This window comes from Acipenser ruthenus, chromosome 9, assembly GCF_902713425.1.
Source record: "Acipenser ruthenus chromosome 9, fAciRut3.2 maternal haplotype, whole genome shotgun sequence".
Lineage (NCBI taxonomy): Eukaryota > Metazoa > Chordata > Actinopteri > Acipenseriformes > Acipenseridae > Acipenser > Acipenser ruthenus.
The window spans coordinates 1,102,205-1,127,789 of record NC_081197.1 but is presented as its reverse complement, the minus strand read 5'-3'; the positions used below and the strand labels follow the sequence as shown (position 1 = coordinate 1,127,789).

The 25,585-nt window shown below is 44.0% G+C and overlaps 2 protein-coding genes across 2 annotated transcripts; one reads left to right on the top strand and one right to left on the bottom strand.

The window, feature by feature from the left end:
- Window positions 1-54: 54 nt before the first annotated feature.
- Window positions 55-17,826, bottom strand: LOC117405854 (BRCA2-interacting transcriptional repressor EMSY-like). Its single transcript, XM_059030634.1, has 20 exons — window positions 17,562-17,826; window positions 16,255-16,363; window positions 15,170-15,269; window positions 14,546-14,620; window positions 13,838-14,013; window positions 13,142-13,294; window positions 12,195-12,454; window positions 11,324-11,591; window positions 10,574-10,828; window positions 10,069-10,224; window positions 9,695-9,868; window positions 9,325-9,461; window positions 7,443-7,610; window positions 6,962-7,166; window positions 6,495-6,659; window positions 5,597-5,752; window positions 4,564-4,760; window positions 3,411-3,896; window positions 2,751-3,197; window positions 55-2,168 (listed from the first exon to the last, which is right to left on the bottom strand). The coding sequence occupies exons 1-20, from the start codon at window positions 17,562-17,564 to the stop codon at window positions 1,971-1,973; spliced, it is 3,888 nt and encodes a 1,295-aa protein (XP_058886617.1). The 5' UTR covers window positions 17,565-17,826; the 3' UTR covers window positions 55-1,970.
- Window positions 17,827-18,304: 478 nt separating this feature from the next.
- On the top strand, window positions 18,305-23,889 carry LOC117405430 (52 kDa repressor of the inhibitor of the protein kinase-like). Its single transcript, XM_034008488.3, has 5 exons — window positions 18,305-18,626; window positions 20,128-20,248; window positions 21,275-21,382; window positions 21,788-21,821; window positions 21,965-23,889. Exons 1-5 carry the CDS (start codon window positions 18,538-18,540, stop codon window positions 23,842-23,844), a joined length of 2,232 nt encoding a protein of 743 aa, XP_033864379.3. The 5' UTR covers window positions 18,305-18,537; the 3' UTR covers window positions 23,845-23,889.
- Window positions 23,890-25,585: the final 1,696 nt, after the last annotated feature.

Here is a 25,585-nt window from a genome sequence, read left to right as displayed (position 1 = left end):
AATCTCAAATTTATATTTGGACATGACAACATCAACAAAACATGCCATTTGAAATTCTCTGAAATAATAAGAATTTATTTGAATTCTACTAAACAAAATAAAACATAACATAGGTCAATCTTATAAACAAAAATAAAAATATACACATATATATATATATATATATATATATATATATGTGTGTGTGTGTGTGTGTGCGTGTTTACCAGCACTATCACTGCACCACACTGCTATCGATAACAAAGTACCAATGCTTTAAAATTAAAATGTTTAATACTTAATAGGATTTCGCTGATGCTGGTATGTATGAAGATTTGACTCCCAACCCTCTCCTTTCTCCTGGGAGATCAAAATCCAATACAGTATCAAATAATTCAGTTTTCTGAAAGTGCAAAATAAATCCAAAAACGTAGACCAGTCTAATCTAGCATTTCTCTGTATTATTGAGCTCAATTATTACTTAAACAATAATATTTAACACATGAGAACAGACCGTGAGACAGCAATGACCAACTTTTCCACTTAATGTCCGACTACAATGTTAAAAAAAGAAGAATTTTGCACCAAAATACTGTATGCATATACAGTAGAGGTTATTATGATACATTTTGTATGCGTCACTGAATAAATTAAAAAAACCTGTATGTCAGCTAACAAAGCAAGGAGTCCAAAAGTTTAAAATGTAATTTTAAACATGAGTTTTATCAGTATTGCAATGATACACAGCTTTGATAGCACTCAAGAAAATTCACACCCTGCATCCACAGGATTTAATGAGGAACTTCATCCCACAGTATACAGCAGCGTGCCAATCTATCACAACTCCCCACGGCTTCTGTAGCTTTGATTTGTTGTGCACATGAAATCAAACCACTGGAAGGGAAAAGTGTCAAAATACGCAAATTAGTGATGGTCTAATTGAACTGATGACTTTAACAGGGCACATATGCAATTATTTTAAAATAGTAAGAGAAAAGGAACACACAGCTGCAAATGATAAAATGCAGTGGTTGAAGATGCCTAATTAAATGCACAACGCGATCTAACACTTTCACACACGAGTGCCTGTTGTTTCTATATCACGGATTACTGAGTGGAAACTGAAACTCTCACCCCAGAGGGTTTCCTGCAGGCAGGTATATAAAGGATGTAAATGACACATCTTGGTGTTCTAATACATTTGCACACGACTGTAGGTGCGCACAAGGAGAGAGCGACTGAACTGATGACAGTGTTGCACAGTACAGGCTGAAAAACTCCTCTGACCTTCATTCTGGGATCCCCCTAAAAAGTTACATCATCATCATAATAATCATTATATATATATATATACACATATAAAGCAGACACAGGGGGAAGGAGGTTTCAGCAATGAATTACCGAGTATCACAGAGATGCATTTGAAATACAGCACCTTTTTGCAAAAGTAAGCAACGAAACACAAAACGTTGTGCTTGAACGTAAAGCTTCATAGAAACATCCTAGACTTGCATTGTTAAAAAGTTTATCTTTTTTTTTCTGTTTTTACCAAGACTTAAAATCGTACTATTTACAAATATTAAAAAACACCTAGGGAAAATGCCATTCACCACTTCTTTTTTTACCATGATGACAGTTCGTTGCAATAAAAACTAGCACGTTGTCTGTTTGTTCTGTTTTTCAGAATATCAGGTGGTAAGAGTTCTGTTTGGTCTCTAATTCAGATTCCCTTTTTTCTTTTATCTTTTATCAGTTTGTTTTTTCTTCTTTATAAAAGAAGCCGCTGACACAGAACCACGGTTCCATGCAGTCTAAGAACGTGGCTGCATCACGTGGCTCTGTAAACCAGTCTCTAAGAACGTGGCTGCATCACATGGCTCTGCAAACCAGTCATCTTGACCTCCGCTCACTGGAGGAAGGATTTGAAACACAGTCTCTTCATTTTACTGCTTGTTGCGCTGTGTTGTGCAGCAGTGTTAGCCATGCCTCTTCTACTGCGACTGGTCAATGGAGCTCTGTGACGGACTGGCCTCCATTCCTTGGTCGTTGCTGCCGTCCACTTCCTGCTCCATCACAGTCTCCTCCTCCAGGCTCTGGCTGGTGAAGCTGGTGATCTCCAGGAATCCACTGGGTTCCACAACCACATTGGACTGACTCGAGTCGGGGGTGATGGAATACTGCGGGATCACCTAAGGGAAGAAAAGGGGGCGGGGTTAAACCAGGCACTTGTGTTTCGTTTACTATTAACGTAGCAGGAAATGATCCCAGCGCGAGTTAGATTTCAGCTTAAAGCATTGAGATTAAACATGTTTACAGTCTAACTATACAGGGACCGAAATGTGTCGCATTGCAGAGCAGCTTCACCCATTCCAGGAATGGATCAAACTGCTACGCAATGGGGTCTTATTTACATCCCTGCTATACTGGGAATGGTGGGAACTACTCAGATAAACCATAACCAGCAGCACAGAGTTGAAAAAAACTGACTAAAATATGATTGTGTTTAAGACTACATGTGCACATGGAATAGACTATGAATAAATACGGAATATTAAACACCCTTACATTGCACAGTTCCAACTGTATACACACGATGGACGACATCTCTATTTCACATGCACGTTTCAAAAAACGTCAATAAATGATCATATACGATTATTCATCATACAAGCAGCCCATCAGCCCCATCCCATGTATGGTGCTGCCTGTGGTATCGTGACAGTAGTGCATTGTTGCTCCCCTACCACAGGCTGAAGGAGCTGCTCATTCACCTGTATTATGTCGACTTCCTTGTTATTCTGTGCAGGCAGGTTCTGGATGCGGGTGAATTGACCGTGGAGGGAGGTCCCAGCTCCTCCTAGACTCTGTTGCAGCTGCTTAGACTGACTTGACTGAACCATGGGACTGGCTGTGCTGCTGATCAGCTGACCTGATGCCACTATTTGAGAAGCAGCAGCCCCTTTGCTGAAGGTACAGTCGCTGGAAGAGTCCACCACCATGGGCTCCACGCTGGGGTCGATCTGGGCCTCCAGCATGGAGATCTTTAGGATGTCCGATACGGATGACTTCTCCGAGGACGGAGCAGGGCTGGTGCTGGAGACGGGGGACAGTTTAGCAGCTGCTTCCCCGCTGGCTGGTTTGGATATGGTGGCAGGCTGGTGGCTCCCAAATGTTATCTTTGTTACAGTGGCTCCTTGAGTGATGATTGGCTGCTGCACCTGGAAATATGAATTCATTTCAACAAGTTCGTTAGAGACATACACCCCTACTTACAACATCACGCCTGCAAATGCATAATTTAAGCAATAATTTGTGGTATATATAGCCTGTCATGGCCAACTTTGATGCATGTGGGTATATATAAAGGGTATACAACGACAAATCTTGAGGTTTGCACATTACTGTATGTATATGCATATTATTTTGTTTACCTGACTCATTGTGGGTTTATCTGAAGACACAGGGTGGTGTGCCTGCAGTGGGGGTGGCTGGGAGAGCACGGTGTGAATGGGCCGGTTCTGGCTGCTCGGTGCCTGTTGCAGCTTGGGAAGCTGTGGGGTGTGGGGCGGCTTCACTGCGATCACCTGCACCACAGTCTGCTGGGCCTGGGCCTGGGCCCCGGCTCCGGACACCTGCCTCTCTTTCACCACCAGGTGGTGCTGCAGGACAGGCTTGAGCTGCTGCTGCTGCTGCTGGTACAGGGCAGGCTGCTGAGCAGCTCCTTGGTTCAGCACAGTAGCTGGCTTGGCGGGAGGCAGGAGTTTCGGCGTGTCTTGCTGCTGGGACGCTTGTTTCAGCTGCTGTGCTGACCTGTAGAACAGGCCTGTCTGAGGGTCCAAGGTATCTCCCTCGACCTCCCCCTCCTCCCTTCCTAGATCCTCAGCTTGCTTGCTGTGCACCACCTGGCTAGTCACGGCCTAGGACAGGCAATATGAAGAAACACAGTGGGATTAATAAAGGTTCACTTAAGTTTTTTTTACATAATCAATTTTTGAAATTGGCAACAGTACCCTTTTCACTCCCCCATATTGTTTAGTTCACAATATATAAATAGAATTGCTGCTTCAAATGGGTGTTTCTTGTATGACCCCTGTGAACTTGAACAATCGAATCACAGTTGAGTACCAAGTATGAGGCCAATATCTCAAAGCGTTTTCATTATCCAGAAACCAAAAGGTCACATGGCCGCAATATGGCATCTTGAAGTCACAGGTCAATGCGACGGGTGCTGAAAGATTTTGCCCATGTTTCCATAACAGTGAAAATATGAATTTGTCAACTGAAATGTTTTATGAGACACTAGAAATAGCGTCGACTGCAGACTTATTAAAACTGGCAAGCTGAAAATCTCAAGGACTGAACTTAAACACAAAACCACTGGCAAATAAAATGTTCTGCATCAAAAAAACAAACCACTTAAAAAGTGAATGACAAAAGCAAGCTGTGTGTGTTCTTTCCATTTCAAACCCTGGGATTTTCCAGCAATTCTAAATGTTCAGCGTGTGGAATTCTGCAGAGGAAACCCACAGTGAAATTAAAGACAAGCAGCTGAGCCCACGCACGCGTCTCCTGACCCCACGCTACCTGTTTCACGAAGCGGGTGACTGCGAGTGCAGAGGATGCTGGGATTGACTTCACCATCACTGGGGTCTGTGGCGCTGCCTGCTGTGGGGCTCTCTGTAATGACGTAGACTGAGGCTGACTGGCAGACAGTAGGGACGTCAAAGCTATCTCACCACTGCTGATGCTGGCTGAGGACATGGCAGGCTTCACAGATTTGCCTTAAAGAACAGGGAGGAAAAAAAAAAAAAAAAACACATATTAAATTGGTTAACCGCTTAAGGTACACAAGGAATTGAACTAGTGTTCAATGAGTTTCTTCTTAAAATACAATACAAGTATCACGAGGAGGAAATTGACAGTGTGGACGAACAGATGCAGCCTGTCAGTAAATTCTAAACCGTTTCGGGCACCTCATTGCACAAATAAGAAAGTTAGCATCATTTTATTTGTGGGACACGTCCCTTGTACCTTAAAGGGTTAAAATTACTTAAACAGCAATGGTGGAGAAAAGGTATATTAGTGACAGTCTACACACGACCCATTTCAAATATCTTTCCTTAACTACTGCTGGCATGTACTTCATACATCCATGATGGGAGTCATAGGCTGAAAGGTATGAATGATGCACCCCTGCTATCATGGTGGCTTATTTCTTTCAACTGTTCTTCATTCTCATGAGGCACAGATACTACTCTTTACAAAGTGAAATCCATTGCCGTTCGTCAGATGGACCACTGTTGGCAGACATCCTTTGGGAGGTAGAGTCACCAGTGAATGTGCTGTGTATTGGAATAACTTCCACTGTGGCTTGTATGGGCTGCCCATCATTTATCACTGCATATTAGGGACACACAGCACCCCCCACAGGCCACATAATGTGGCAACACCACCGAACAAATGTTAATGTTCTGTGAACCCCACCCTTTCTCCACGATTGTGGTTTAATCTGGGGGACTCTCTGTTATACTGTCTGCCAATCCGCCAGTACCAGGGCTTAGATTGCCTATAGCAGCGCACTGCAAATGAGATTTTTGATTTTGGTTTGGCTGCATACCCGTGGTGATATACTCTGTGATGAGATCAGATTCCACAGCAGTGATGACTGGGCTTTCTGGGGACTGCCTCTTCTCTTGGGCCATCTGGATAGGCACTGCCATCTGGCTCAGATCAATGGTGTGCTGCCTTGGTTTACACTCCCCCTTCTCCTTAACTGTGCAGAGAGAAGAACCTGAAGTGACTGTGCAGCACAGGAATTGCACAACCTTTCAGTCATTCAGCACGCTTCATTGTGTAATAAAAGTGCCTGATCCATAAACACCTTTATTCTTAAATATAATGTCAAATCCTCAAACTGCACAGCTTTAAAAAGGGTATTGGGGGGTTCCCGAGTGGCGCATCTGGTAAAGGCGCTCTGCATGGTGCAGGATGCTATTCCACAATTGGCCGAGCACTGCCCAGATGGGAAGGGCTTAGGTCAGCCAGTGTGTCTTTGGCTCACAGTGCACCAGCGACCCCTGTAGACTGGCCGGGCGCCTGCGGGTTTGCCTGTAAGCTGCCCAGAGCTGCGTTGTCCTCCGACGCTGTAGCTCTGGGTTGGCTGCATGACGGGCCTGCAGAGTGAAAAGAAGCAGTCGGCTGACGGCACACGCTTCGGAGGATAGCGTGTGTTCGTCTTCGCCACTCCAGAGTCAGCGCGGGGGTGGTAGCGGTGAGCTGAGCCTAAAAAAACAATTGGGCATTTCAAATTGGGAGAAAAATGGGGTAAAATCAATTGGCAACTACTGAATTAAAAATAAATAAATAAAAAGGGTATTGATTGCCCAAATGTCCTGGATGTGCTGGTAGTGGATACATGCTTGGCAATGTCTTCAGGTAGAGCAGTGCATTGCAGTGATGCAGCTATGCTCCAATGTAAAGGGATATATCCCCCTGCCCTCAATGGCGAGACCCACCTGTTGTCTGCTGGAGCTCCAGCAGGGCCTTTATAGTGGAGGTTGCAGACTGGGACTCCCCAGGCACGTCCTGGTAGATTATAGTGGGACTGGATTCCACAGAAACCTCGTGTTCCGCCCACTCCTGACCTCTAGAGGTGATTACATGAACTACAGGTTGAGAGTCTGGAAACACAAGACAAGTTTGTGAACTTCAAAATATATACACACACACACAACAAACAATATGGTCCCCGCTGTACTTAGATGTAATCTGTAAATCAACCTTAATAAGATACTTGGTTGTATTGGGGGTAGTTGTTAATATTGGTTGTCTCTCCATTTCTTTCAGGTGTGAAACGTCTTCAAGCACAGAGGAACGCATTCAGATAACACTGATGTGAGGTGCAGATAGTTAACAGGGCGAGGCTGTCCCATATAACACAGAGCACCTCCAATGGGCACGGTCAGCGAGCGGAAGACTTCACCTTGCGAGCTGTGGGAGGACTCTGTTGAGGATGAGCTGCTCTCTGGAAAGGTCTGCAGCTCCTCCTTGAGCGCCCCCTCCTGGTTGGCCGCTCCCCCTGTCTCGCTGGCCCGGGAGACCTGCTGCAGGGTCTCGCTCACCAGCTGCCGGGTCTGCTCACTCACCACCGTCGCCTGGAACGCCATGGGCTTGGGCTTGATCAGCACCTGGGGGGGCAGGGACACACTACTAATCACACTGAACATCAGCCGGACGCCTGCAAGCCTGGAGGATTGAGAGCCAGGAATTCAGATTTTGTTTGTGACTTTAGGTCCACATTTTCAAAGTGTTACAAAACCAGAAACCAACAACTCGAGAGTGCTTACCAGACCTTATATTAGAATAGCTAGTGTTGGTCCTGGGAGTTCATTAAAGACTGGGGTGAGCGCTCTGATGCTCTTTTGTTTCTGTACTTCAGATATACAGATGGACTGATCCCTTACCTGTGTTTTCCCTTGCTGTCCATACACTATTTTGGTGGGTATGATCTTAGTGGCTGGCTGCACTCCCGATCCCATTCCCTTGGGCTGCGTCACGATCATTTTGGTGATGGGTCTGGTGGCTGTAATGATGGCTGGTTTCGATGGGACTGCCTGAAGCGTCTTTTCACCCTGTAAATGAAAAGCAAGAATTAAACTCCAAACACTACACACACCCAGTGCACTGCCAACACCTCCCCGCTTCACCCTCACCAGTACCAGCACTACACACACACCCAGTGCACTGCCAACACCTCCCCGCTTCACCCTCACCAGTACCAGCACTACACACACCCAGTGCACTGCCAACACCTCCCCGCTTCACCCTCACCAGTACCAGCACTACACACACCCAGTGCACTGCCAACCCCCTCACCGCTTCACCCTCACCAGTACCAACACTACACACACCCAGGGCGCTGCCAACCCATCCGCCCCCCTGCCCGCTTCACCCTCACCAGTACCAACACTACACACACCCAGTGCACTGCCACCCCCCCCCCCCCGCTTCACCCTCACCAGTACCAGCACTACACACACCCAGTGCACTGCCACCCCCCCGCTTCACCCTCACCAGTACCAGCACTACACACACCCAGTGCACTGCCACCCACCCCGCTTCACCCTCATCAGTACCAACACTCCAGTTCTGGGAGCAGGATTCTGCACAGCTAATTTACAATATGAACACAATGTTTAAAACATGAACAATTAAACAAGTACACCAGCATTTGATCTCATATATACTTATCTATATGTTTGAGTGATCTGTTGCTATAGAGTGCTACCAAATGTAAGGGACTCATTTGATGGAACTCTATTCAGCTATTAAAAAAATATGGTTTCAATCTACGGATATGGGCCAGATTGACTAGGATTTAAAACAAGTGCACTGTGTCTCACGTCTGGAGCTCCAAGCCGAGGCTCTGTGGTAAAAGCTATATAGATATAGATAGGACCACACAATTCAGTAACACTGTCCTCTTCCACTAAGCCTGGGTACAATAAGCCTGGTGACCGCACTTTCCTTGCTCTCCTGCAGATGGCTGTCCCTCAATAAGTCAAAACTGAGGCAAGCTGGTAAAGAAGTCTGCAGGCGAGTCTTCTCTGTGTTATACCTGATCTGCGGATACACAATGGGGGTTTAGTGGCATAGCTTAAAGCTGCAGCATCCCACAGCCACGGTCACTTGTCCTTTAAACTGGCATTCCTGGATGAACGCTTTACTGGCATTCTTCTGCAGTTCACCCGGCTGTGCATCATCACAAACCACACGTTGTTGTCTGGCCGGTTTGTTTACGTTATCTAAGGTTGTAGTCTTGGCTACAGGCACAAAAGCTCCGTTCCTCCTTGAAGCTTTCTGGCCATTCTGAACTGCAGCAGAGGGCTATGAATATTTTCAACATGGACAGCCTGTGTGAAATGACTTGTAAGCCGTATGGGGCACCTTTAAGCATCGATATTTACAACAGGTTACAGATCTAACACCATTACACAAAGCATCACTTTCAGTTCAGCCTGCATTAAGCTTCTTACATTCATGTCAATAATTCCTTTACACTGTGCTGCTAGCCTTTTTCTTTCAACAGCTCAGCCAACCAGCTGTATATACTGTGAAGGTGGTCTGGTGACCTGGATTGCATGACGTGTGCTAAGGAATGTCACATACATACCGGCCCCTATACCACAGCCCTGCAAGCGTGACTAGAACAGATGAACGCTTGTCCCCTGCCTTACCTCAATGACACTTCTGGAGAGTGCTGTAAAGCACGTGCGTGCTGTCCACTCCAAAGTGCCTCACAGTGTCGGGCTCCACGCTTACTGAAGAGCCCCGTGCTTTACTTACCCCTGCATTTAACAACGTTGTCACAACATTTTTGCCAGGGAGCCCTTGAATGGTAGTTCCTTTTCCGGTGGTCTTTTGCACCACTATAACATTGGGCTTGGATGTCATGGGAATGGTGGTTATTTTTGTTGTCGTGCCTGTGGCAAAGCAGAATTGATAATAATAATAATAATATGCAATTGTATTTAAAAATAAAATGACCCCCCCCCCCCCCCACCCAAAAGGAGGTATGTTCCAGTACCAGGGTTAGGGTCAATTCTGGTCAATTCCTGTTTTTCCAATTCCAATTGCTTTTTAAAATCAATTCCCAATTCAAATTCCCATGCCCTTTTATTCAATTCACAGTTACTTGAAGGAATCGGGTTCTTACCAGACACGATGTTGCTGCTGATGATTTTGCCCCCCAGGGTGGCCAGTGATTTGGGCACCACGGTGATGATGCTCCCGCTGGTTGTCTTCACGTACGTGGCCCCTCCAGGGGCCGCAGCCACGCGAGCCCCGATAGTCGGGGTCACTGTCGGGCGGGAGTAGGTGGCCTGTGTTCCTGCGTTTAAACAGTAAATCACTGGGTTATTCCATAGCTACTGTTGTCCCAAAATGAACAGTCTTGTGAATAAAGATTCCTGAAATAAAACACCCAGGTTTTTAAACACTGGGCTCTATCAAATTGATCTAAACGGTGAAAGATCTGAAGAGCGACGTTGTTGAATTCATTCATACAAGCCATTGAAAGTGAATCCCTACCTGTAGGAGTGGAGACGAGCTTGGTGGTCATGATCGTGCCATTGCTGCTGACAACCATGATGGGAGAGCTGCTGCTGCTGCTGCTGGGCAAGGTGGAAGTGGAGGGCTTGGGGAGAATTTTACTGGGCTGCATCTGCTGTGTGATGATCTTGACACCTGAAAACAACCACACAAGCGACAGAACTCAGCTAGCATCTCTTGAAAAGCACTTTTAATACACATGCACATGTTTGTTTCTAAATGCACACGTGTGTAGTTGGGACAAGTGAAAGATTAGGAGCGACAGATTAGAGGGAAACTTCACATTCAAACATGAAGTCTGAAATCAGCTAGAAAGAGGAACACTGAAATCCCTGCCAACATCACCTGCAATCTGGACAATAACTAAATAAAATAAATCTCTTGCTCCACAATGAGAATTCTAACCTTTCATTTTTCCCCAACATTATATTTCTCAATACTTCTGTTTAAAAAAAAAAAAGAAAATGAGTACAAATGTTCAAACCTCTGTACATGTGCACATCCCTCCAGTCCTGCATCTTCTCACCCGACTCCTGTTTAATCTGAATGGTGGGCTTGATGCCCGGGGCAGTCTGGCATTGCTGCTGCACAGCACCCATGGAGGGCTGTGCCAGCTGCTTGGGGGAGTGCTGGTGCTGGTGTTTAGGAAACTGGGCAAGGATCTGCGTGGGAGAGCCCATCAGACTCTTAGGGGAAGGAAGCCTTGCAGATGCAACTTTAACTGCTGCAGAGGAAGCACCTAGAAAGAGGAGAGGGTGCTGCTTAACACTGCATCACAATGTCTATTGATCTCCACTGAAAAAAACATGCCGCATCTCATTAAGACCCATACTGTCTGATTTGCAGATGATACAATACTGTTGTGTTTATTACATTCTAAACATTTTTCTTAGACACACCTGAGCTTAATTAGACTTTGCATGCATCTTTTTTTACAGGTAATCTACAATAACGGCTCAAAGTGCTATGGAATGGGAGTCCTATTCCCTGTTTTCATATTCAATATGCACATATGAAATCATATTTCAGATCTAAAAAAAAAATGTTATATCCAAAATAGTGTCAGTCCCTGGCAAGTGTCTGCAACAGTGTATTGCCGTACCTTTTACAATAAATGGGAAAGCTAGTCCTACAAGACTCTTTAGGTACAGGTGCAGTACAGGTGAACACAGACCCTGTGGACAAACACATAACCTGCACAACATAATGCTCGGTCCTCTTTCAAAGGGCTCACCTTGGGCTATTGTTGACATGACAACAGAAGGGGATGATGAAATTACTGTTGTCACGGCAACACAGGTGGGAGCTGGAGACAGTGTTGCGCTGCCACTGCTGCTGGTGGCTAGGGAGGACTGGGAGGCTGTAATGACTATGGGCTGCTTCTGGGAAGCCGCTGTAAGCATTGAAGTGGAGACCAGCTTCGTGACGGCCGCATAGTTGTGTGACTTCGACAGAATGTTGGGCATAAACGTCGAACTTGGAGAAGTGGTCACTATTATAACCTGGAACCAAAATCAAATTATGCAGTGCAAAGTCATAAAAACATAGTGTCTTTTTCCATAATCATAACCACCATAACCACATTCCAATGCAATTTTACATCCAAAAATGACTTACTGGTTTGAGGAAAATAAATTGCATTGACTGAATTCTACTAAATACAGCCTCCATCGTTTGCAAACTAGATTTCACTTTTACATTTAATTAATCATCAATAGACACAATCTGATATAAAGAGCAGGACATTTCACCCGTACACAAAGTGTACTGGGTAAGAAAACAGCAGCTCTCACAGGGGAGAACAGGGATCTCCCTGCATGGTTCTGTTTGTGTGGAGCCTCGCTCACAGGGGAACACAGGGATCTCCCTGCATGGTTCTGTTTGTGTGGAGCCTCGCTCACAGGGGAGCACAGGGAGCTCCCTGCATGGTTCTGTTTGTGTGGAGCCTCGCTCACAGGGGAACACAGGGATCTCCCTGCATGGTTCTGTTTGTGCGGAGCCTCGCTCACAGGGGAGCACAGGGAGCTCCCTGCATGGTTCTGTTTGTGTGGAGCCTCGCTCACAGGGGAGCACAGGGAGCTCCCTGCATGGTTCTGTTTGTGTACCTTCTGTGTGCTGCTGCTGGTGCTCTGGGTGGAGGGCTTAGTGAAGGTGATCTTCACCGGGGACATGTGGGGCGGGAGGGAGTTGGCGATGCTCTGCATGATGTTGCTCATCTTGGGGCTGCCACTCACTGGCACCGTGATGGTTTTGGGAATGGGCGTGGCTGCTTTCGGGATCTCCTTCAGCACCACGGGGGACGAGCTTGACGAATTTGTGCGTCTCCGTTTGCGTGGCTTTTCATCTTCATCCGAGCAGCTCACACCTACAAAAGGAAGAGGCTTTTTTTTTTGGAATGCTTATTTCAAATGTACAAGGAAAGAGCAATATCGTGATATAGGTCCATGCAGTACAGTACATCTGTCTATAGTGACTGACAACTATGGTGATTCCTTCATTAGTTAAACTATAGTTAAACCAAGCTTTCAGAACGGTCACAATGAACGATTCACAGAGCAGTTACAAGCAGGTTCAAGTGAAAATCAAAGGAAAACAGATGTTCTCTTAAAGACAGAAATTACATTAAATTGGCTTGTTTGCAATAAAGCTTGTTTAAATAACAGGTTGTATACACAGTGAACCTGCTGCTACGTTCTGTGGAAAAACACAAGCATCTGCAGCATGTATTAAATTAAAACAATATATGTAAGGTGCAATCACTGCTCTTATTAACAGCTACAACCTGTACTGCAATGACTCCTGGTGGTGAAAATAGGAAACACCCTAAATCAGAAAAGATTTAAATGTATGTGTGTTTTGCATGATTCTCCAGTGTAGTTTCTGGGCCTATCAATTTTTCCACCCTCTGAGTTAGTACATGAAAAATAAATACACTAAAATCCAATTCAATAATGAGCATGGTAAATTATGATCCAGGTGCACACAACGTCAATGAACACACATACTAGGATTTTAAACGTGACACATTATATTCTATTGTGAAAAGACTTACTCTTGACGTAGACAGTGCTCCCGCTGGGCAACACCACCACATTGGAGGCTGGGCTCGCGGGTCTGGGGGACTTCACTGGGGCAGCGCTGCCACTGGGAACTGTGGCTGTCACCGGGGTGGAGGTTGTGCTTGTGTACGAATAACAAACAACAACTGGGGAGAGGAGGAAAAGAAAACTGTTAGATCAAACACAAGACAGAGTGACCAGGCTAAACCGTATTAGTGATACAGAGAGACCAGGCTAAACCATATTAGTCTACATACAGAGAGCCCAGGCTATGGAACAAGCTCTGTTTGCTGGTCTCCCGCACCCTCTCTCTCCAGTTGCTGTGAACGAGCCTGTACCTGCACTCTTATATTAGCAGCTGTTCCACAGGGTCTATCTGTACTCCACTGTTGAGTTATAGGGGACTGTATACCTGCCAGTGCTCTTACTCGGCCTGTCTGCCTGCTATTAAACCTGTGCTTTGGGTTTAGTAAGCTGACTGTGTGGCCTGTCCTTCCAGTTACTACTCTGGCCTGCAGATATCTTTACAAGCTACAATAATGAAGCCCTTTTAAACAGCCAGTCGGCTGCATTAAAAACCCACTGCAATCTTCCATGCATCCTCTGAAATGATCATGCGATTGTTCTTAACTGTACTTTACTGCAAGTCCCGTACAGTGAGAGAGATCTTCTTGGGCAGAGCCACTCACCTTCTTTATTGCCTGTTTCTGCGGGTAGCAGCAGGGAGGTGTTGTGCTGGGCTGTTGCGCTGGCCACGGCATTAGCTGTCACTGTGAATGCGGTCTGTGGAACCAGCCTTGGCATTAGGGGGACCAGTCTGCGGCCCTCTATAGACCATTCTGAAGAGCTGTTAGGTCCTGACATGCTGGAGGAAAAAACATATATTATGTACATATATACCAAAAGTAAATGTGAATAATTTTGTTTTTTTTATGGACCCATCTTTAAACCATGTGATTAAATGATTTAGTTCATTATTACAATTTCTGGCTGCTTATTCAAAGTGTGCAGGTGACCACTTTGTTTATATTGTTACAAACACAGATTTACTGGACAGTATCGATTTTTCTAATCTCCCCCCACTACAACAGTTCGCTCTTATGACGACCGCATTTAAAAATAAAACTGCTTAATATTCTTTAGATTTTTCTCATCATTTAAAAATGAGAGCTCTCCACGTTAATTTAAAGTGTTGACACCTGGAGGATATTCAGTGTAATTTTCCATTCAGGGTGATGCTGAAGAGCAAATATTTGCATTTCTGTTCAGGTTCAAAATAATGTGAACAGGTAAGGTCTCCATTAATGCCAGCAAGGTGCTGACAAAGTAAACCCTGTTAAACTAGGCAGCTACCAACCAACTTTTCTTACAACCCCCTGAAGAATAATATCACTTACTGATAAGCAATAGTAGTTAATCGTTCATCATTCACAGCTCTGCGGACCTCAGCACGGTGGCGCTCAGTTGAAATGCTAAAAACAAAGAAACTGGTTAATGTTCTTCAAGCAATGCTTTAGTAAATGACCACCCAAGCATGCAGACGTGCTGCAAGAGACGTTTATTTTCTTTAGAATTTTAAAGCAGTAATCCATACAAATGTCCACAAATATTGTTTGCAATGATTTTGAAGGAATGTGGCTTTGCCTTTATTTATTTATTTATTTATTTCTTCCTGGTCTTGAGAAATCATGTGATATTGTTTCAACTCTGCTTCTGATATTTGCTTCAATACCATGATCTATATGTGGCATTTGTAGCTATAAGCAATACATTAAACTGTCAATTATTAAATAATTAAAACAAGGATAATCAACAGTAATAATGTATTCATCTAAATCAGGATGTAGCAGGGATGGAAACAAGATTCTTATTGCATAGCAGTTTCACCCCTCTGACCAGCCCCAGTGTATAGGTAGCAAGCTCATAGTAAAACCAGGAATGGATGAAAGCGCAATGCAATGGGGGTCATTTCAATCCCTGCACAGGTCTTGTGTTAATAGATACAGTATAATCTCAGATACCTAAGGACCTTGTTGAGTTCTCCCAGGAGATCCTTCTTTTCCTTGGTCAGATCTCCTTGGGCACGCAGAGCACTGATAACACCAGCATACGCCTCCAGCTCTGAAACACAGCGTGCAGTCACCCTTTAATAAATACACTCAGCAGCAGCTGCACTCACATGCCTGCTCCTAGTAGTGTCTCTTGTTTGATCTTTTTATAAAAAACTGAAGTAATATAAAAAGAAGCTGCTGTAGTTCAGGACCAGCCCCTCCATGGAGATTTGAAATGGAATGAATGTACTGATGATTAAGTAAAGGATTAACATGACCTGCTGGTTCGAGGGTCCACCGCCAGACCAACAGGACAAGGCAGTAGACCCCCAGAATAGATCAGATCAAGGGACAGCTGCAGAATAGGAGTGGATGTGAATACATCAAACACAAAGAGGGTCGAGTAACTTGCTATTTATGTTTCTTGATTGGTTCAATGTAGATGACACAATGTGTGTTGGTTCTTCCCAAACCTACATTTTTAAAACTGAATTTAATAAAATGATCAACATTGATATTAAAAGACTCGTCTGAAATGTTTACTTTTTATAAATACAGTACATCTAGCAAATTTTATAGTATTGGATTGTTAGCACAGTATCTGGGAATAAAGCCACATACTTTCAACTATAATCAGTGTAACCCAAGGAATAATACATGCTTATCAATGGTTCTGCTACAATAGTTTTTTGACACCTGTGCCACATGTACATTTCAAATCCTGGGCTACTGGTGCAGTTGATGGGTTTTTTTTTCACCTGGTAGTCAAAATCCAGGCGATTAGTTTTGAAAAATATTTTTCAGTCTTCACCAGCTTTTCAGATTTATCTTAGGTAACTATAATTCCCTTGAAACCACAGACACTGTCAGGATTTATAACAATGCAACATGACAAAACTGTCCTACAAGGTTTACTTAGACACCAGATTTGCCCCTAGGTTTTGTCTTACACATCCTTTGCTACACGTAGCCTATACTGCCCAATTTCTTTAATATCACATAAAGCTGTTTGCAAGCTATGCATTATAGAACAAGAATACATCCATCAGGTTTACCCAGTTTGCGCAGAATCCTCTTGCACTCATCCCTGTTGAGATCAAGGAGAGTCGGCCACACCACAGGCATTCTTGCAATGGGCTGGGGCTTCTCTTTATGTATCATGAACTGAACACACAAAACAATGTTAGCAACACACATCCTCCACCACAGCTATACATACAAAGTAAAACCTATCCGAACAAGCAGACCAGACCTACATCCACTGTGTGTAAGAAATGGAAGCGTGACGTGTCCACAGATGGACTGACACAAGGCAAGGTTCCTCCGCATCCCTCGATTCTGATACTCAATTGGGTTCAGGATTATCCTAACTAGCGCTCTCTCAGGATCGCATGCAACAGGTAAACACATCTGCACTACAGCAACGTTACCTGGGTTGATACGCGATTAAACATTCAATTGTCACAATTTTTTTTTGGTTTGTTTTGTTTTGTGAATGGATCATACAAAATGCATTTATTTGTTCACTCGTTAGTTTTAAATAATTTTTTTGATCTATTACATTAGTCATAAATATTATGTAAAGTGAATTACATTGTACAGTTTTCGTGCGATCAAGACTTTTTTCCAGTAAGGTGTTTTTTTTTGTTTGTTTTTTACCTTTAAGCATAGATTTGTCAGCTACAGAATTCTAGGACCGCTTCCGTTAAGAATCGTACATTTTCGAAGCACACTCTCTCAGACTGCGCGCTATAACCGATCACGGGAGAAAACCAAAGACAAACTTAAAAGGCTTTAACAACATCTGTCTGCTTCCTAATTAATATCGTATAAGGATGGAAATAAGACTCCTATTGCACAGCAGTTTGGTCCATTCCTGACTTTACTAGGAGTTTAATAAGACCACCCTTGTGCTTGTTACTTCACCTATGTACAGTGTGGTTAATTCGAGGTCGTAACGCCTGGAATGGGTGAAACTGCTTTGCAATAAGTCTTAATTCTATCCTTGCGCTACACGTTATCAGAGTGCCCATAATAACCGCCAAAGAATGTGTGTTTGGGTTAAATAATTAGCAACAACGACCGTGTGTGTGTGTGTAAGTATCCCTGGCACCGTTATAGCTGCATCAACATACATATATGATGTGAATATAACGGAGGCACCAAGATTAAAATCAGCAAATCCGAAACGAGTTTTGTTTGCTACAGATTCAAGACTGACTGCAACGCTATCGCGATTCCCGAACTCGCTGCATATCGCAGTGCCAATACATAACTGGAAATAAATACATAACCTACAGCAATGCCCGAAACATAAACAACCAAACATACACAAGAACGTCATCCGAGCAGAACCGCTTACCATTAAACACTGCCGACGAAAGCAGGGTTCTGGTCATAATCCTGGCACATAGCCTCCCGCAATCGCTTTCGTTCACCAAAACACCCTTTCTCTCTTGATTTTTATATTTGTGTTTATTATTATTTATTTATTTTTACAGCAATTCCAGCTGAGATTCTTCACACCCTCTCCAATCCGCCATGATTAATCGACACACGAACACTAGGACCCCGTCCGGGCCTGCCCGTTTATCTCCTGTAAAGAGATTAGCCTTTGACATGTATTACATATTTAAATTCGTACATTTCTAACATGTAGTTTGATAAATTAGGTATGTCACAAATTTAATTTAGTTATTAAAAGCTCTAGTTTACTATGACATAATGTTTTTCTTCTTTTGTTTTCAGGACAATAAACAGGGTTATATTTGCAGGGCCTATTTTTCTAATTTTGACATGGGTATGTACATTGCCGCTTCGATTTGTGGGTATTGTAGTTCACAGGTAATTCGTAGTGCTGTCTTTATGAACTATCAATTCATTATTATTATTATTACATTTTGTGTAGTAATAATAATAATAATAATAATAATAATAATAATACTGTTATTATTATTATTAGTGTTGAGTGTTTGTGTGGGATGTGTTTGTGTGCGTGCATGGGTATTTCAGCTTTAAGTTTTGGGCAGGTAGGATATTTGTGATTTTGGAATTAAACAGGTACAACTTTAATGATTCTGTGTTATTTTATATACCTGTGGTTCTGCACCAGGCATAAGTGGTAACACTAGTGCATTGTGGGATGCAGGGGGACAGTCTGTGTGTCTTGCACAGTTCGCTCTAAATCCTCCAGGCCACACACAGCAGTGTAGCTCACCTTTTAGAACATAGTTAACAGTTTTAAATAATACAGAAAGACAATACATTTGAAACATTACAAACATATATACTGTTTGTTTTAAATAGTTCGTTGTTCATACTGCACATTAAATGAAAGAATGCCGAATTTCTGCGCGGCCCCGAATTGCACCAGGAAAAGCACACAGTCCGACCTGGCTTTCTTCAGGTTTCCTCGAGACCCAAGAAGGTGAGTTTATTTATTTATTTATTTATTTAAATAACTTCACATTTTAATGTTAGTAAGTGTGTAATCAGCAGTGGGTTGAAATGGTTAAAAATAAAAAGACGAACATCCTCGGTGTCGCTGGAGTATGTTGTTATCACTTTTTACCATTAGTTAAGTAGTCGATCATGTCAAAAATAAAAATCTTAATTAAAATGCCCATTTGTTCTGAAGTGTACATGTTGGATAAATTAACGTTACATTTAAAACAAGTATTTCTCTACGCAGAGATCACGAGGATCACACCACCAGCCAGCCTAAATAATGTAGCATAGCTTGCTGTGATGGTACCCTCAGTTTCAATGCATGGATTCCGGTATGTTGAATGTGCAATCTGTCTGTGTGTTGCGCATTTTGATTCGAGGTGTTGTGTTCGCTGGGATGATTTTACTGCCTGCAGGTAATTCGCAGGTTGGATTCTCTACAGTCCAAAAAAAGGATGCATTGTGATGTTAGGCCTTTTCTACAGGGAGGCGTGGTCAACCGCGCGCATGCACACACACAAACACACAATGCAATGGTAATCTCTGTCGCTCCTTTGTGTGGTGCGGCTTTTCGTATCTCTGGACGTGCTCTTAGAGGACATGCGTGCTGTTTGCTCATGTCCATTCAAGTGTTAACAGTGCCGAAGAACACGAACTATAAACCTTGGTGGGAAGATTAGCATGTGAACACACGCCGGTACGCTATAAACTGTGTCCGTGCTGCAAAATGTCACCACAATGTGTGGTCCCTGTAGAATATATCAATCAGTATTTATTTTATATAGCGCCTTTCATAGTGGACCACCATCACAAAGCGCTTTACAAGATAGTGAGGAACAATGCATAATACTATCTATCTATCTATCTATCTATCTATATATATATATATATATATATATATATATATATATATATATATATATATATAGTGTGTGGAGTAGTGGTTAGGGCTCTGGACTCTTGACCAGAGGGTTGTGGGTTCAATCCCTGGTAGGGGACACTGCTGCTGTTACCCTTGAGCGAGGTACTTTACCTAAATTGCTCCAGTAAAAACCCAACTGTATAAATGGGTAATTGTATTTAAAAATAATGTGATATCTTGTAACAATTGTAAGTCGCCCTGGATAAGGGCGTCTGCTAAGAAATAAATAATAATAATAATAATAATATATGATAAAAACCTGTGATTGATCTCCAGGTAGAGGTAAGGTTTCTAATGGCAATGCAAAACCAAAGTCCCCAAAACACTACTGTACAGTCTGTACTGAGTTTGTCCATCTTCACACTCTCCAGCGGGTGAACACTGACAGATAGGAGTGTAGCCGCTATAGCTGGTGTTGTTCATAAGGCGCTTTGGGGGCAGAGAGACATCTGTGATAAAGTTGGTAAGAAATGCAGTGTAATGAACAATTCGATATATGAAGCATATCTTTGAATCTCAGGGCACTGACATGTTGTCTCTTTTTGTCTTTTGTGTACAGATGCAGTCTCTGGGTGGAGAATTGTCGAAGAGAAGATTTGGAAGATAAAACGCCCGACCAGCTGAATAAGCACTACAGGCTGTGTGCAAAACACTTTGAGCCTTCGATGATATGCAAAACTGTGAGTGTTCCAGATAGGCCATGCAAAGTGTTGGCAAGCAGAGTTTAACCCTGTAATGCCCAGGCATGTTTGAAATGAGAAAAGCGTCTTTATTTATGCAAATCGATTCTGTTTCTTGTACAAAACCCTGTCCGGCAGCACACAGTGTTCTGCATGTGAAGAATTGTGAAGCCAGATTTAAAAAGTTATAATAATGAGGGGTGTCTGTGCATTGTCACATGCAATTCAGAAATGGGCATGACAGAGTTAAACCCTTCTAATGTTGAATTTGGTTACATTAGCTGATTTATTTATTTATTTTTGTTCAGTAAGGAAAAAACACCCATTACAATTCTAAAACAAGGAAGAAAAAGTGTAATACTGCATGAAATGCCTGCGTCCCTGCACGAAATGCCTGCGTCCCTGCACGAAATGCCTGCGTCCCTGCACGAAATGCCTGCGTCCCTGCACGAAATGCCTGCGTCCCTGCACGAAGTGCCTGCGTCCCTGCACGAAATGCCTGCGTCCCTGCACGAAATGCCTGCGTCCCTGCACGAAATGCCTGCGTCCCTGCACGAAGTGCCTGCGTCCCTGCACGAAGTGCCTGCGTCCCTGCACGAAGTGCCTGCGTCCCTGCACGAAGTGCCTGCGTCCCTGCACGAAATGCCAGCGTCCCTGCACGAAGTGCCAGCGTCCCTGCACGAAGTGCCAGCGTCCCTGCACGAAGTGCCAGCGTCCCTGCACGAAATGCCTGCGTCCCTGCACGAAATGCCTGCGTCCCTGCACGATCTCAGGAAATACAAAACTGCATTGCAGAATTACCATTTTCTGTTCATGAGCCCAAAATGTAAGAGGTTAAATAGGTGAAGTATGAAAAAAACGCAACGTACAACCACATGACATACAGTATATACTTCAATTACTACACAATATTAACAATAAACATTAGTTTAGAATAGAAGAGCATGTAGCCTAAATGCTTGACGTTTTCATGAAGATTTTTCTTCTGATTACGTTGGCTGCAAATAGTGATTGTTTGTTTTCCAGAGCCCTTACAGGACTGTTCTAAAAGACAATGCCGTGCCAACTGTGTTCGACTTGACCAGCCACCTGAACAACCCACACAGTCGGCACCGGAAGAGAATCAAGGTGCTGGTAAGTCACAGCGCTTCCACAGCATAGAAAGGGTTGAGAGCAGCTGCTGCTTACACCTCCACATGCTTTTCTAGGTGAAACTCAAAGTAGCTTTGTATCTGTTATTCTGGTCCTGCAAATACAGTTATAATAATAACAATAATAATAATTCTTATTTATTTATTTGGCAGACGCCTTTATCCAAGGTGACTTACAGGTGTTACAGTGCAGTACAGGGTTACAGTGCAAGATTCATATTTAAATACAGTATAGTTTACAGTAAGTGCAATAATACTACTAGAATACAATATGGACTAGGATGCAACAAGCTAGGATTACAACAAGTTATGTCTTTAAGAGTATTGTACTATTATAGTAAAAGAATAATAAGGGCTACATTTTATTTTGTTTGTTTTTATTTTACAGAGTGAAGAAGAATTAAGGAAAATGACGGAGAGAAGTAAGTTGCATCGCTTTTATTTTCAATATTTTTTATACAGGACCTGTGCCGTCCTGTCCCCCCCTCCTATGTACGCTTTTAAGTTTCTAATCGCTATACTTTTTTTAAAATGTACTTTTTATTTTTTTATTACTCTCTTCTAGTTGAAAACTGTGGTGAGCAAGAACAGCTAAAGAATGACAACACACAGAACGAGGCTCAGTTCGAAGAGATCGAGGAAGATCTTCCTCCAATCACCCCGCAGGAGAAAGAAATCAAAGATTACCTGAAGTCGCTGTTTGACATCTTGGTACTGATGGGAAAGCAGAATATCCCCCTGGACGGCCACGGTGAGGAGGGGGTGGAGGAGAGCGGAGCTTTTACCCCCAGCAACTTCCAGTCCCTGCTGGAGTCCCGCATCACTGCGGGAGACGAGGTCCTGCGCAGGAGGTTTGAGATGACGGCGGTGAACGTGGAGTACTGCCCCGTTACCCAGCAGAGGCAGATGCTGGAGGTGTGTGAGAGCTGCCTGCGGGAGGAGCTGCTCAGGGAGGTGAGAGAGAGCCGTTTCTTCTCCCTGGTCACCGACGAGGCGGTGGATATCAGAGGGGAGGACCACCTCCCCATCTTCCTGCGCTTCGTGGATGAGTCCAACAACCTCCGGGAGGAGTTTGCCGGGTTCCTACCCTGCGAGGAGGACGAGGACGCTGTGTTTGTGAGCCTCCACACAGAGATCACGGAGAAATGGGGACTGAACCTGGAATACTGCCGGGGCCAGTCTCATGTGAACTCCGGCGACTACGCCTTGAAGTTAAAAGCAGTGGCTTCCAAGCTGATGGAGAAGTACCCTTTGGCGGTGTGCACTCCTTGCTCGACGTGCGCTCTGAACATTTGGCTGGCGAAGGCCTTGCCCCTGGCAGGAGTTCAGATGGTGCTGGGCACTCTGAAGATCATCGACTCCTTTTTCAGCAAGTCACCGCAGCTGCTGTCTGAGCTGGAGAACGCTATCGCCACCATCCACCAGGCCAACGAGGAGAGGGCCAACGAGCTCAAAGAGATTTGCCGTACCCAGTGGATAGAGAGACATGACGCTTTTGAAGTGGCTGTGGACCTGTTGGAGCCGCTGCTGCTGTGTGTTGACAGCGTGAACAGCAACGCAAATTTCAGCCGCCACGTTGCCTTCGAGGCCTACTCAATTTCTGTGAACTTGGAAGAGTTTGAGTTCATCGCGACCCTAGTGGTCTTGAAAAACGCGCTTTCCTTCACCAGAGCGTTTGGCAAGAACCTGCAAGGGAACACCCTAGATGTGTTCTTCGCTGCCAGCAGCTTGACGGCAGTCTTGCACTCGCTGAACGAGGTCATGGAAAACATTGAGGTGTACCACGAGTTCTGGTTCGAGGAAGCTACCAATTTAGCAGCCAAACTAGAAATCCCAGTAAAACTGCCCCGGCTGTACCTTCGGCAGCATCGCCCAGAGCCCGGCTTCGAGCTGCTTCCAGAAAGCTACTATAAGGAATCCCTAAGCATCCCTCTCGTCAGCCGCGTCATTCAGGAGCTGAAAGAGATCTTCTCGGAAACCCACCTGAAAGCTCTCAAGTGCTTGTCCCTGGTCCCGTCGGTCATGGGGCAGATGAAGTTCAACACGTCGGAGGAAAGCAACGCGGACTTGTACAGGAACGACCTCCCGAACCCGGACACACTCCCTGCGGAGCTCCACTGCTGGAGAATCAAGTGGAAGCACAGGGGCAAGGATGTGGACCTGCCCTCCACCATCTACCAGACTCTTCAGCTATCAGAGGTGAAGTTCTTCCCCAATGTCTACTCCTTCCTGCGAGTTCTCTGCACTCTGCCGGTCATCAAGGTGGAGAGCAGCAAGTATGACTGCGGGAGGAAGCGCTTGAGGGCTTACCTCTCCGACACGCCCGCCAATCACAGGTCCAAGAGCCTGGCTCTGCTCAACATCAACTATGAGGTTCGGCACGATCTGGACTTGATGGTTGATACCTATTCAAAAATGTACCCAGAGAAAGTGGATGAGCAGTAACAAAGACTTGGTGGTGTCACTTTTCCCTTTTGTGGGGGGGGGGGGGGGGGGGGGGGGATTTGGACTGTGTTTGTTTTTCTTTTGTTTTATATTCTGATATCCTGGGTTGGGTCTTTCTGTGTTTTTATTTTCAAAGTGGTAAGAGTGCAAATAAATGACAGTTGGATCCTCATATGAAATCTTGTCTTGGTCTTTGTGAAACGTTTAGTGAGATAAATAAATAATTAAACATAGGCTTTGTTGTCCACGGCTGTGGCTTGGCCTTTTGAAGGGTTAACCAATAGATGCTGATACAGTGGAATCTTGTATTCCTCTATTGTAAAAACAGTCTAACAAAACTGATAAATTACACAGTGCCACCTACTTGCTTTATTCTCAACCCATTAAGTACCAAATATATTTTTCTTTGAAAAAATCTGAATACAAGCTTTATTTATGTAATTTGATACGTTACATTTGTGTCTCCATAAGATGCCAGTTACAAATGCTCCACAACATGACAAAGCAGCCTGTCCTGAAGTGAGGACAATGGCACGTTTTTTTTATATACATTGATATTACATTGATGTTACAAAACTGCTGGAAAGTGATATTATTTTTTTTTTAAGAAAACTTTATTTTTTCATGGTGTAGCTAGGAGTCTTGGTTTGTTTACTGATTTATTTTGTCTTGAAATATGTACCACTGTCATCAGTGTAAACAGGCGCCAGAGCCACATCAATCAGTGCTGTTCAATTGAAAAAGAAAATAACATTAAAATGAGCAAAAATAAACAGTATGTGGACCTGCTCAATCAGTCTTTCTGTGTGCGTAACTGCCATGCGCTGGCGTCTTGTAGCTTTATGGAGGCAGTAAAGCACAGATAGGAAAGTGTGGTACAGCAAATGAAATGATGCCAGAGGACTGTGCTGATTATTTGTGTTTTAAAAATACATTTTGTCTAGCTGTTCTTTTTAATTTTTAAATGAATGCAACGTCACCACACTGTTCCTGCTTGTTTATTGGCAGAGACACTTTTAAAAGGAGCTGTTCTGTTGCAATGGTCATTCCATACATTCCTGGAGATAATGGTTTGTTTTCGTTTCTGGATTGCTTATTGTAATGTTCTCCTTGGAGATTGCCCAAGCCTGATTGCAACTCCAGGACTTGTTAAAGGTCTGTTTTGCCCAGTGCTTTATGTACCTGGGCATTTTAACTTTGAACAGAATTATCTGCAGTGAGGTCAATTCACAAGCTTGTACCGAAGCGGTCTGAAGACAGAAACATCTACACATGAGCAGACTGCAAGCAAGGATAGAGATGACCCAGCCATGGAAGATTGCTGAAGAGAGACTGGTTTATTTTGAATTGCAGGTACATCTACACATGAGCAGACTGCAAGCAAGGATAGAGATGACCCAGCCATGGAAGATTACTGAAGAGAGACTGGTTTATTTTGCATTGCAGGCACATCTACACATGAGCAGACTGCAAGCAAGGATAGAGATGACCCAGCCATGGAAGATTACTGAAGAGAGACTGGTTTATTTTGCATTGCAGGTACATCTACACATGAGCAGACTGCAAGCAAGGATAGAGATGACCCAGCCGTGGAAGATTACTGAAGAGAGACTGGTTTATTTTGCATTGCAGGTACATCTACACATGAGCAGACTGCAAGCAAGGATAGAGATGACCCAGCCATGGAAGATTGCTGAAGAGAGACTGGTTTATTTTGCATTGCAGGCACGTTGTAAATAAA

Excerpts from the sequence above, each read along its gene's own strand:
- LOC117405430 (XM_034008488.3), top strand. The coding sequence starts at position 18,538 with ATGCCGAATTTCTGCGCGGCCCCGAATTGCACCAGGAAAAGCACACAG. Across the intron at positions 20,249-21,274 it reads CTTCGATGATATGCAAAACT|AGCCCTTACAGGACTGTTCT; the intron begins GTGAGTGTTCCA and ends TTTGTTTTCCAG. Across the intron at positions 21,822-21,964 it reads AAGGAAAATGACGGAGAGAA|TTGAAAACTGTGGTGAGCAA; the intron begins GTAAGTTGCATC and ends ACTCTCTTCTAG.
- LOC117405854 (XM_059030634.1), bottom strand. Across the intron at positions 7,611-9,324 it reads CAACGTTGTTAAATGCAGGG|GGTGAAAAGACGCTTCAGGC; the intron begins GTAAGTAAAGCA and ends TTTCATTTACAG. Across the intron at positions 5,753-6,494 it reads GGAGCTCCAGCAGACAACAG|TTAAGGAGAAGGGGGAGTGT; the intron begins GTGGGTCTCGCC and ends CTCTCTGCACAG.